This window comes from Chiloscyllium punctatum, chromosome 1 (assembly GCF_047496795.1).
Source record: "Chiloscyllium punctatum isolate Juve2018m chromosome 1, sChiPun1.3, whole genome shotgun sequence".
Lineage (NCBI taxonomy): Eukaryota > Metazoa > Chordata > Chondrichthyes > Orectolobiformes > Hemiscylliidae > Chiloscyllium > Chiloscyllium punctatum.
In genome coordinates, this window is record NC_092739.1 from 96,883,464 (window position 1) to 96,896,636 (window position 13,173).

The following is a 13,173-nucleotide window of genomic DNA, read 5'->3' on the forward strand; positions in this document are numbered from 1 at the left end:
GGACTTTTCCCGGGGATGGAGGAGTCCAGAACTAGACAGAATAAGTTAAAGGTGAAAGAGGAAAATATAAAAGTGACCTAAGGGGCAACTTTTGCATGCAGAGAGTGGTGTGTGTATGGAATGAGATGCCAGAGGAAGTGGTGGAGGCTGATATTACAGCATTTAAAAGGCATCTGGATTGGGTATATGAATAGGAAAGGTTTAGAGGGATAATGGCCAAATGCTGGCAAATGGGACCAGGTGAGGTTAGGCTATCTGGTCGGCATGGACAAATTGGACCAAAGGGTCTGTTTCCATCTCCATGACTCTATGTCCAGTGTTACTGTCAATTGCGCTCATAGCACAGCCAGATTCTATGCTGTGGCTAAAGCCAAGGGCATTTCTACTGCTAGATTTAGTGGTAGGATGCAATGAAAAGCAGATACAGAAGATAAAAGTCTCATCCAAACTGTGCATTTACTTAAATAAGAGACCATTCTGATATATAGGCCTTGAAATTCAGTAGTAACTGGCCAGCAAAACCAAGGAATATAGACCATGTGAATTGCATATTGCTGCAAGTTCCTGGAATAATTTATAAGTTTTTGCCATTAGCTTTATAAAAATGGGTGCTTAATGTTCCATATGTTTTACTGAAATGCTTCAATTTTATATTAATTGGCCATTAAACTTGCAACAGAAAGTTTGTAGCAATTATTAAAACAAGTCCTTTTTCACAATATGATCAATTGTTAATGATATCCATTTCCCTTGCCCACACAGTAAATGATTATATATGGTCTCCATTCTTCAGGTTATGAAATCCTTTGAGACATCTTTAACATGATTATTTTTAACTTTCTTTACTTAAATTTTGTTCTATTATGCTTAATAAAACATTTCCTTCCCAGTTTTTCTTTTCCTACTGAATGAAGTTTAATTCGCCCTCCAATGTAATCTTCCCTGTTTACTCTAAACCTTGTAAAATTATTAAACTCTGCTATTGTTTATGAAATGTTTTCCTCATTATGCAGTGATCAGCAAATTGCCATTCTGGTAATAGTGCTGAAGACTTGTGCTCTAGAACCTGCCACTCCCCTAGCTAATCTGTTCCAATACAGTTACAACGCTGGCATCTACCTGACAAAGTGGGAAAATTACCCAGGTATGTCCTGTACACAAGAAGCAGTACAGATCCAACCCGGTCAATTACCACCCCATCAGTCTACTCTCGATCATCAGTAAAGTGATGGAAGGTGTCATCAACAGTGATATCAAGCAGCACCTGCTTAGCAATAACCTTCTCAGTCACACCCAGGTTGGGTTCCTCTAGGGTCACTCAGCTCATGACCATTACAGCCTTGGTTCAAACATTGACAAAACAGCTGAATTCCAGAGGTGAGGTGAGAGTGATAGCTCTTAACATCAAGGCTGTATTTGATCAAGTGTGGCATCAAGAAGTCTTACAAAACTGAAGTCAAAGGGTATCAGGGACAAACTCTCAATTAATGGAGTCATACCTAATGCACAGGAAGATGATCGTGGTTGTTGGACATCAGTCATCTCACCTTCAGGACATCACTGCAGCAACTTCTCAGGATATTGTCCTAGGCCTAACCATTTTCAGTTGCTTCATAAATGACCTTCCCTCCATCATAAGGTCAGAAAGTGGAAATGTTCACAATGATTGCACAATGTACTGCATCATTCGTGACTCCTCAGATACTGAAGAAGTTCATGTTCAAATGCAATTAGATTGGGACAATATCCAGGCCTGTGCTGACAAGTGGCAAATAACATTCATGCCATACAAATGCCAGGCTATGACCATCACCAGTAGACAATCTAACCACTGCCTCTTGACATTCAATGGACATTCAATTCCCCACTATCAACACCCTGAGGGTTATCATTGACCAGAAAATCACCTGAGCTCACCACATAAAGACAGGGGCTACAAGAGCAGGTCAGAGGCTAGGCATACTGCAGCGAGTAACTCAGCTCCTGACTCCCCAATGCCTATCCAACACCTATAAGGCACAAGTCAGCAGTGTGATGAAATACTCCCCACTAGCATGGATGAGTGCAGCTCCAACAATACTCAAGAAACTTGATACCATCCATGACAAAGCAGCTCACTTGATTGGCACAAGCATCCACTCACTCCACCACTGACGCTCAGTAGCAGCACTTGTATACTATCTATAAGATATACTGCAGAAATTCACCAAAGGTCCGCAGACAGTACCTTCCAAACCCATGACCACTTCCATCTAGAAGGACAAGGGCAGTAGATATATGGGAACACTATTACCTTCATGTTCCCCTCCAAGCTACTCACCACCCTGAATTGGAAATGTAAGGCCGTTCAATCAGTATTGCTGGGTCAAAATCCTGGAATTCCCTCCCTAATGGCGTTGGGATCAATCCACAGCAGTTGGACTGCAGCAGTTCAAGAAAGCAGCTCACCACCATCTCCTCAAGGGCAACTAGGGACGGGCAATAACATGCTGACCAGCCAATGATGCCCACATCCCACAAATGAAGAAATTTTAAAAATCAGCCTGCATGCCCAGTAATACTGGACTTTTTTTTTCAAGTCAAACTATCCAATTGTAAACCCAGCAAATAGGAATCATGAAATGCCCAGCTGGGGTAAAATATAGCATTTGGTTTTCATACATGAGGTTAAAAAAGATGACAATGCTGTATGTTGCTAATTGGAAAAGGGTACAGAAGAATTTACAAGGATGTTGCCGCGTCTGCAGGGTTTGAGTTATAAGAAGAGACTGGATAGGCTGGGACGTTTTCCCCTGGAGTATCAGGGCTGATGGGTGACTGCGGTGATTGTAATGAGGTCAGCCAGGTGGATGTTATAGAATATGAGTTCCCTGATTAGGGCTGTTAAGAATAGGAGTTTCAGACATCCTGATCACTCTGAGGGAGCTACAGCAGTGTCAAGGACTCCCCACGTGTAAATAAAGCGTGACTTGGTGATGGGATACTGGCCTCTGTGGAGTTATTAAGTGACTTTACAGATATTTATAAATTATGAATGGCATAGATAAGGTGAATATCCCAGGATCTTTTTCTAAGGATAGGGGAATCTAAAACTAGAAGGTATAGGTTTAAGGTGAGAGGCAAATGATTTAAAAGGACCTGAGATGCAGCTATTTCACACAGAAGGTGTGCGTATATGGTATAAGCTGCCAGAGGAAGAGGTAGAGGAGGGTACAATTACAACACTTAAAAGACATTTGGATAGGTACATGAGTAGAAAAGGTTTAGAGGTATATGCTCCTCGGATGCCACCTGACCTGCTGTGCTTTTCCAGCACCACTCTAATCTAAACTCTGGTTTCCAGAATCTGCAGTCCTCACCTTTGCCTTAGAGGTATATGGGCCAACACAGGCAAATGGGACTAGTTCAATTTAGGATACTTGTTAGACATGGACAAGCTGAACCGAAGGGCCTGTTTCTGTACTGTATGGCTCTATAACCAATGTATTTATGAAGAAGATGCAAGTTATCCTCTGAGTATAAAGATTCATGAATTAATATAGATACTTCTGCTGTTAACAATTGATTATAGTATTGCTATGTTAAAAACTTCCTTTCTTTTCTAGACTGTTGGCTATACTGTTGCAGCAAACAACAATGTGTGAGATAAATCATCAAGACAATGAGGTATACAAAAAAGTGTTTTTTTTTAATCTGTTGACTACATCATTCAAATAAACATTTAAGATCCGGTAATCCTGTTCTAGATCTTATTAACAATTCTAGAGCCATAACCTCTATCAGGGTTTTCGAATCTCCTTCTGTAATTTGGAAGTTTCCATGCTGTACATCTCTATGACTCTATCATTGAGAAAAGACATAACTGACCAATCGCTCTCATAAACTCATGCAGGAGGTTAAGAGATCCCACTGAAATTCAATTTACATTTTTCACATGATATGTTGCTGTGTGTAAATTTCCATGAGATAGTAAGAAAATAAAGTACAGGATCGTGAGATTAATATATTAATTAATTTAGTCAGTGCCAGAATTTAAAAATATACAACATTGTTCACTATCACAAATATCCAAATATCAGACCATCTCACCATTTTCCTACTCTTATTACAAATACGATCCTCTCTTCAACCTCTCTTCAACCTTCCTTTCCTTCTCAAAGTACTAGAACATAGAACACGGAACAATACTGCGCAGAACAGGCCCTTCGGCCCTCGATGCTGCGCCGACCTGTGAACTATTCTCAGCTCGTCCTCCTACACTATCCCAAAATCATCCATGTGCTTATCTAAGGATTGTTTAAATCTCCCTAATGTGGCTCAGTTGGCTACATTAGCAGGTAGGGCATTCCAAGCCCTTACCACTCTCGATGTAAAGAACCTCCCTCTGTCATCTGTCTTTGTAGTTATGCCCTCTCGTACAAGCTGAAGTCATCATCCTGGGAAAACGTCTTTCACTGTCTACCCTATCTAATCCTCTGATCATCTTGTATGTTTCTATCAAATCCCCCCTTAGCCTTCTTCTTTCCAATGAGAACAGACCCAAGTCTCTCACCCTTTCCTCATAAGACCTTCCCTCCAGACCAGGCAACATCCTGGTAAATCTCCTCTGCACCTTTTCCAAAGCTTCCACATCATTCTTGTAATGGGGTGACCAGAACTGTACACAATATTCCAAGTGTGGCCGCACCAGCATTTTGTATAGCTGCAGGATGTTATTGCGGTTCTGGAACTCAATCCCTCTACCAATGAAACCTAACAAACCGTATGCCTTCTTAACAGCACCATCCACCTGGGTGGCAACTTTCAGAGATCTATGCACATGGACTCCAAGATCCCTCTGCACATCCATACTACCAAGAATCTTTCCATTGACCCAGTACTCTGCCTTCCTGGTATTCTTTCCAAAGTGCATTACCTCACATTTAGCTGCATGGAAATCCATTTGCCACCTCTTAGCCCAATTCTGCAGTTTATCCAAGTCCCCCTGCAACCTGTAAAGTTCTTCCAAACTGTCCACTACTCCACCGACATTCGTGTCATCTGCAAATTTACTAATCCATCCACCTGTGCCTGCGTGTAAGTCATTTATAAAAGTGACAAACAGCAGTGGTCCCAAAACAGATCTTTGTGGCACACCACTAGTAATTGGACTCCAGACTGAATATTTTCCATCAACCACCACTCGTCGCCTTCTTTCAGAAAGCCAGTTTCTAATCCAAACTACTAAATCACCCTCAATTCCATGCCTCTGCATTTTCTCCATCAGCATACCATGTGGAACAATAGACAATAGGTGTAGGAGTAGGCCATTCTGCCCTTCGAGCCTGCACCGCCATTCAATATGATCATGGCTGATCATCCTTAATCAGTATCCTGTTCCTGCCTTATCTTCATAACCCTTGAGAGCTCTATCCAACTCTTTCTTAAATGAATCCAGAGACTGGGCCTCCACTGCCCTCTGGGGCAGAGCATTCCACACAGCTACCACTCTCTGGGTGACGAAGTTTCTCCTCATCTCTGTCCGAAATGGTCTACCCCGTATTTTTAAGCTGTGTCCTCTGGTTCGGCACTCACCCATCAGCGGAAACATGTTTCCTGCCCCCAGAGTGTCCAATCCTTTAATAATCTTATATGTCTAATCAGATCCCCTCTCAGTCTTCTAAACTCAAGGGTATACAAGCCCAGTCACTCCAGTCTTTCAGCGTAAGGTAGTCCCGCCACTCCAGGAATTGACCTCATGAACCTACAATGCACTCCCTCAATAGCCAGAATGTCTTTCCTCAAATTTGGAGACCAGAACTGCACACAGTATTCCAGGTGTAGTGCCACCAGGGCCCTATACAGCTGCAGAAGGACCTCTTTGCTTCTATACTCAAGCCCTCTTGTTATGAAGGCCGCCCTTCTTCACTACCTGCTGTCCCTGCATGCTTACCTTCATTGACTGGTGTACAAGAACACCCAGATCTCTTTGTATTGCCCCTCTACCTAAATTGATTGCATTTAGGTATTAATCTGCCTTCCTGTTCTTGCCATCAAAGTGGATAACCATACATTTATCCACATTAAATTGCATCTGCCATGCATCTGACCACTCACCTAACCTGTCCAGGTCACCCCGTAATCTCCTAACATCCTCCTCACATTTCACCCTGCCACCCAGCTTAGTATCATCAGCAAATTTGCTAATGTTATTACTAATACCATCTTCTATATCATTAACATATATTGTAAAAAGCTGCGGTCCCAGCACTGATCCCTGCGGTACCCCACTGGTCACTGCCTGCCATTCCGAAATGGAGCCGTTTATCACTACTCTTTGTTTCCTATCAAAGGCTTTACTAAAGTCCATGTATACCACGTCAACTGCCCTACCCTCATCTACATGCTTGGTCACCTTCTCAAAAAACTCAATGAGGTTTGTGAGACACGACCTGCCCTTGACAAAACCATGTTGACTATCTGAAATCAAATTATTACTTGCTAGATAATTATAAATCTTATCTCTTATAATCCTTTCCAAAAACTTTTCTACAACAGAAGTAAGGCTCACTGGTCTATAATTACCTGGGTCATCTCTGCTTGAATGTGTTGTCACCTCACAAATCATAGAATTGTAATGGTGCAGAAGGAAGCCGTTTGGCTCACCATGCCTGCACTAATTCTGTTACCTAATGCCAATCTCATGCCTTTTCCCCATGTTTCTGGACACTATTTCTATCAAAGAATCATCCAATGCCCTCTTGAATGCCTCAACTAACTTGCCTCCACCACATTTCCAGGCAGTATATTCCATACCTTGACTACTCAAAGTGCGAAATCATTCTTTCTCGCATAACCTTTGCTTTGTTTGTACATGACTTCAAATCCATGTCCTCTAGTTTTTTTTATTTTATGAGTGGGAATAGATTCTCTCTATCTAATCTATTCAGCCTGCTCATGATTTTTAAAACCTCTATCAAATATCCTCTCTGCCTTCTTCTCTCTGTGGAGAACAGTCACAACTTCTTCAATCTATCCTCAGATCTGAAGTTTTTCATTCCTGGAATTATTACTCTGCACTCTCTCCAGTATGATTTTAACTTTCCCATAATATGGTGCACACAGTCTCACACACAATACTCCAACAAAGTTCACAACAAGTGAACAAGTTCAACATCACCTCCCTGTTCTTGCACATTAGTTTTTGAGATTTTTTTGTGAGGTGGGCAGTCATTGGAGCTCTCTGAAGCTGACCAGCTGCAGCCTGGCAGAAACAAGGGCAACATTGCTGAAGTATTTCTTCAATTTTACAGAAAAAAAAGTGAAAGTTTAGTCATGAAACTACTGAGCAGCAAAGAAACTTTTACAGCCAACTTTTCCCTATTCTATTCTGCATCCTATCTATTTGCCCTGGCTAATTTGAAGATGAACATCTTCCCATTTAGCTCAGACGCGATAGAAGATGAAACAATGGATTAATTATGCCTGCTAATTTCCACAGCCAATGAGAAATATGAGAAATTTTTGAAAACTTCTTAAGCTTCATTTTCAAGTTCATTTTACCAATAGACCCTGTTATTATGTAAAAATTATGTGACAGCTGTAAGCCAATCATTACTTACTTCATTATGGGACATATTCAAAAGGAAAATAAAATTTCAAATCTGTTAGCCCCATGGGTTTTAACATTTGGTTCTTTATCCTTTAGGGTATGACCCCATTGCATTGGGCTGCTTTTCACAACCGGCCACAGCATGTCCAGGCTTTACTACAGAAAGGAGCTGACCCAACATTGGTTGACAAAGACTTTAAAACGGCGCTTCATTGGGCAGTGCAGGTAAAATTATTTTCTAATTCAAATTCAGTTATTTAAAAATAGCTGGGATAAATAAACTGCATGATATGGAACCAAACCATAAAGACCCGGATGATCTTGGTTCAATTTCTGATATGTTCTTAGCTGCTGTTGGTGACATATAGTTGTGACATTGCAATTTCCTCATGGCTAGGGAAGGCAAAGAAATAGATCAGCAGAAGTTTCTTCTCTTGGCTAAAATGTAAAAAAGGTGAGGCTATACTGCCTTGGGTGGTGAAGAAGTTAAATTACATCATGTTGATTGAGGGCTTGGTGAGAATTAGAGCATAGAATTGTACTTACAATATTGTCAGAACCAAGAATCATAAGGAAATTGATAAATATGTTATCAACCTCAATAAATCACTGTCAACAATTGCAAAATGATTTCATAAAAGACATTTCCTTTGTAACGAGTAAACTGTCCACAATTATATTTTTGTAATACAATGACAAAAGTCTTCACTTTTATACAAAGCCAATTTAATGAATTTGGTCAAGACAATTTTTTATAATAATAGGTATTACAAGTAACCCCAGATGCATTTAGTTCATTATTTATTATCCAGAATACATTCCGGTGAGTGCCTCCTCTTCTGTGAGAGTTCTATAAATTGATTAAATTGTACAAGTTTTCAAAAACCATAGCCCAGAAATTACTGAGTTAGACTGGTTTTTGGCTTCACTGCCAAAGCAGTATTCAGGTGTTTCCCATTGCCTTTACAGTTTGGCAGATTGGACGGCCTATCCCTAATCTGAGGGATAGTATCTCCTTTGAAAAAAAATGTCTGATTTTCATCATATTGACGATTGAATAAAGGTCAGGTGGATTCCATAAAGTGTGTCTAATTTCCCCCTCCAGACCATTAGACTCATAGAATCGTACAGCGTGGAAACAGACCCTTTGGTCCAACTCGTCCATGATGACCGTGTTTCCCAAACTAAATTAATCCTACTTGCCTGCATTTGGCTCATATCTGCCTAAATCAAGGTGACCGGTGGTGAAAACAGGAGCAGGAAGCCCGGGGCGGCCAGCAGTGAGGCCAAAGCAGGCAGCTCAGGGTGGCAGCAAAAGCAGGAGCAAGCAGCTCAAGGTGGCAGTGAGAGTGGGACCAGGCTGCAATGTGGTGAGAGCAAGCAGTGCAGGATGGCAGCTTAGGCAACACTGAGCCCACAGTGGGGGGACGTTCACTCCTTGAGATGAGTGCGAGTCCAACACGTTTAGGCGCTTATAGGCTATGGTGTTGAACTGTTAACTGTGATTCTTTGTTTTTCTACTTTTTAGCAAGAAGCACTGTAATATTTAACCTTTTAACTTAGTTTTCTTTATTTTCTGCTTTGTCGCTAAGATTCTGGGTCTAGGTACCTTTGTTCCTAAGATGGCACCATAAGTGGTGACTTGTAAACTTTTCACTGTACTCATGTGAATACATGTGACAATAAACCTAATTCATTCAATTCAAATCTTTCCTATTCATGTACTATCCAAATGTCTTTTAAATGCTGTAATTGTACCTGCCTCTACCACTTCCTCTGGTACTTCATTCCACATATATGTGAAATAGTTGCCTTTTTGGTCCCTTTTAAATCCTTCTCCTCTCACCTTCAAAATATGCCCCCCAATTTTGAACACCCCTACCCTAGGGAAAAAAAATTGGCCATTCACCTTATCAATGCCTATCATGATTTCATAAACCACCTACACTCCATGAAAGAAGTCCCAGCCTATCCAGTCTCCCCCTATAACTCAAACCCTCCAGTCACGGCAACATCCAGGGAAAATACTTTCTGAACCCTCTCCAATTTCATGATATTTTTCCTATAGCAGGGCGATCAGAACTGTACACAGTACTCCAAAAGCAGCCTCACCAATGTCCTGTACAACCTTAACATGACACACCAACTCCTATACTCAATGGTCTGAACAATGAAGGCAAGCATGATAAATGTTGTCTTAACCATCCTGTCTACTTACGATGCAACTTTTAAAGAACTATGCACCTGAACCCCTAGGGCTCTCTGTTCAACACACTCCTCAGGGCCCTACCATTAACTGTATAAACTCTGCCCTTGTTTGTCTTGTGAAAATGCAATACTTCACAGTTATCCAAATTAAACTCCATCTGTCACTCCTCAGTCTTTTGGCACAATTGTTCAAGATCCTTTTGTAATCTTAATAACCTTCTTCACTGTAGACCATACCACCAACATTGGTGTCATCCACAAACTTCCTAAATATGCCTCCTAAATTCTCATCCAAATTGTTCATATCAATGACAAACAAAAGTGGATGCAGCATCGATCCCTGAAGCTCTCTACAAGCATCTCAGGGAGTCCCTCTTCCACTGCAACTCCCAGGTCATTTCCTCTGCCCTGAAGCTCTTACTCTATGCTACTTTCTCCCCACCCCCACCCTCCTCTAGCTTATCTCTCCACGCTTCAGGCTCACTGCCTTTATTCCTGATGAAGGGCTTTTGCCCGAAACGTCGATTTCGAAGCTACTTGGATGCTGCCTGAACTGCTGTGCTCTTCCAGCATCACTAATCCAGAATCTGGTTTCCAACATCTGCAGTCTTTGTTTTTACCACCCTGAAGAGCCCTGTTGATCACAGGTCTCTAGTCCAAAAATGAATCCTCCAACATCACCCTCTGTCTCCTAACATCGTCAATTTTGTATCCAACTGGCAAGCCCTCCTGAATCCTACATAATCTAATTTAAATTAATTAGTCTACAATGCAGAACCTTGTCAGAGGGTTTAATGAAGACCATATCAAAAAAGTCTACTGCTCTACCCTCATTATGTCCTTAAAAAACTTAGTGAATGGCAATACCCTATCAATGCCATGCCCCCGCACCACTCCCCAGAAAAGACCTTGTCTATTTATCCTATCCATGACCCCTCCCGTGAGGGGGCATAAACCCCTATAAGATCACCCCTCAGCTTCCGACACTCCAAGGAAAACACCCCTTCCTATTCAGTCTCTCCCTATAGCTCAAACCCTCCAACCCTGGCAAAATCCTTGCACATGTTTTCTGAACCCTTTTGAGTTTCACAACATCTCTCCTGTATGAGGGAGACCAGAATTGTACACAATATTCCAAAGGTGGCCTAAACAGGCGCAACATGACTTCCCAACTCCTCAATGCTCAGGAAAGCACTCCAAACACCTTTTTCATTATCCCATCTACCTATGACTCTACTTTCAAGGAACTATGAACCTGCACTCCAAGGTCTGTTTGTTCAGCAACATTCCCCAGGACCTTACCATTAAGTGTATGAGTCTGATTACAATATAGTGGATAAAGAAGCCAGGAAGGCCAGGTTCAGGTTCCACCTGCTCCTGGAGTGTGTAATAACATTTCTGATCATGTTGCTTAGAAAATATTATGGTGGATAATGGGCTACAATGCATAACAGCTATTGGGTAGGAAATTTGCCAGCAATTTAATGGCTTAATAATGCAGCTATCTTGAAATAATGAACGTTGTTTTAAATATTTGCAGATAAGCTAACAGGCCTTTTGAATTACATCAGATGTGTGCTGCACTCACTGCATTTTATTACTTGTCAGTGTTGCTGTAGCATCCCATGTCCAGCTCAAAGACAGCATCGTTATAGCATCAGAGCATTGCACATTGCCATCATTCTGGATTAGTGGTGCTGGAAGAGCACAGCAGTTCAGGCAGCATCCAAGGATCAGCGAAATCGACGTTTCGGGCAAAAGTCTTTCATCAGGAATAAAGGCAGAGAGCCTGAAGCGTGGAGAGATAAGCTAGAGGAGGGTGGGGGGTGATCATTGCCAATTCATGCAGTATTTTATTAAACCCTTTATTTGTACTTCTTTCTAGAGTGGAAATAGAGCCATGACTTCTCTCATTCTGGATCATCACCTGAGCCCATCTATAATAAACTATGATGATGAAAATGGGAAGACAAGTGTGCATATAGCAGCAGCAGCTGGACACAGTGACATCATCTATGATCTGGCAAGAATTCCAGAATGCAACTTGCAATCACTTGATGTCGATGACAGGTAATACCACCCATACCTACTCCAAACTGATACAGTATCTTTCATTCCAGTTTTAAATATATTTAATTTGAGACAAAAAGATAAGTCTCTTGCCAATAAAATATTCATTAATCTACAATTGTGACATTCAAACTCAAACTGCCTGCAGTAAAAACACTTTACAAGGACCTTTAATGAAGTTAGATCATGTAGGATTCAGGAGGGCTTGCCAGTTGGATACAAAATTGACAATGGTAGGAGACAGAGGGTGATGTTGGAGGATTCATTTTTGGACTAGAGACCTGTGATCAATAGGGTTCTTCAGGGATCGGTGCTGCATCCACTTTTGTTCGTCATTTATATGGACAATTTGGATGAGAATTTAGGAGGCATATTTAGGAAGTTTGTGGATGACACCAATATTGGTGGTATGGTCTACAGTGAAGAAGGTTATTAAGATTACAAAAAGACCTTGAATAATTGTGCCAGGTTGGAGGGCTTGAGCTTTAGGGAGAGGCTAAATTAGCTGGGGGTATTTTTCCTGGAGCGTTGGAGACTGAGGGGTGACCTTACAGAGGTTTATAAAATCATGAGGGGCATGAATAGGGTAAGTAGCCAAGGTCTTTGCCCCGGGGCAGGGAAGTCCAAATCTGGAGGACATAGATTTGAAGTGAGAGGGGAAAGATTTAAAAGGGGCCTTAAACTTGTCTTCTGCACATTCAAGTCTTGATCATTGATTTGGATTAAGGAAAACAGTGGGCTTCATATTTCTTTGACAGGCCTTCTTTTATCTATTTATCCACGGGTTATGTGTATCCTTGGTAAGGCAACATTATTGGCCATCCTGAGGAAAATTGAGAATGAATCACATTGCTGTGGGTCTGGAGTCATGAGAACAAGCAATGGTGGTAGCTTTCATTTCCTAAAGGACATTGGTGAACCAGATGTATTTTATAACAATCAGACATGGTTGCCATTAGGTTAGCTTATTTTGCTACAGATTTTTATTCAATTCAAATTTCACCATCTGCCATGATTGGATTCAAACCATCATGTCCCAAAACATTACTAGTTCAGTGGCATTACCACTACATCACCACCTCTTTGAAAGCCTGTCACATTTCACTTTATCAAATGCTTTTGGAAGTCCATGTTCATCATTTCAATTAACCTCATCAACCTTGTCTGCTACTTGATCAAAAACATAAATTAAACAAAATTGGTCCTCAGTTGTTAATTCTAAAACTGAGAGAGATAATCTTTTGTCAAGCAAAGGTAATGAGGGATATGGGCCAAAGGGAGGTGTGCGGAGTTAGGCCAGTGAT

At 41.3% G+C, this 13,173-nt stretch overlaps 1 protein-coding gene and 1 long non-coding RNA gene across 2 annotated transcripts in view; one reads left to right on the forward strand and one right to left on the reverse strand.

The window, feature by feature from the left end:
- LOC140477443 (uncharacterized) overlaps positions 1-13,173 on the reverse strand; it is a 113,185-nt gene that overhangs the window by 90,887 nt on the left and 9,125 nt on the right. The gene's annotated exons all lie outside the window — the stretch shown is intronic.
- The window catches only part of ankrd55 (ankyrin repeat domain 55), an 89,196-nt gene that overhangs the window by 57,037 nt on the left and 18,986 nt on the right, over positions 1-13,173 (forward strand). The window contains exons 5-7 of the mRNA XM_072571358.1: positions 3,606-3,666; positions 7,688-7,816; positions 11,685-11,869. Of these exons, the coding sequence (XP_072427459.1) occupies positions 3,606-3,666; positions 7,688-7,816; positions 11,685-11,869 (375 nt within the window). The remainder of the gene's footprint in view (positions 1-3,605; positions 3,667-7,687; positions 7,817-11,684; positions 11,870-13,173) is intronic.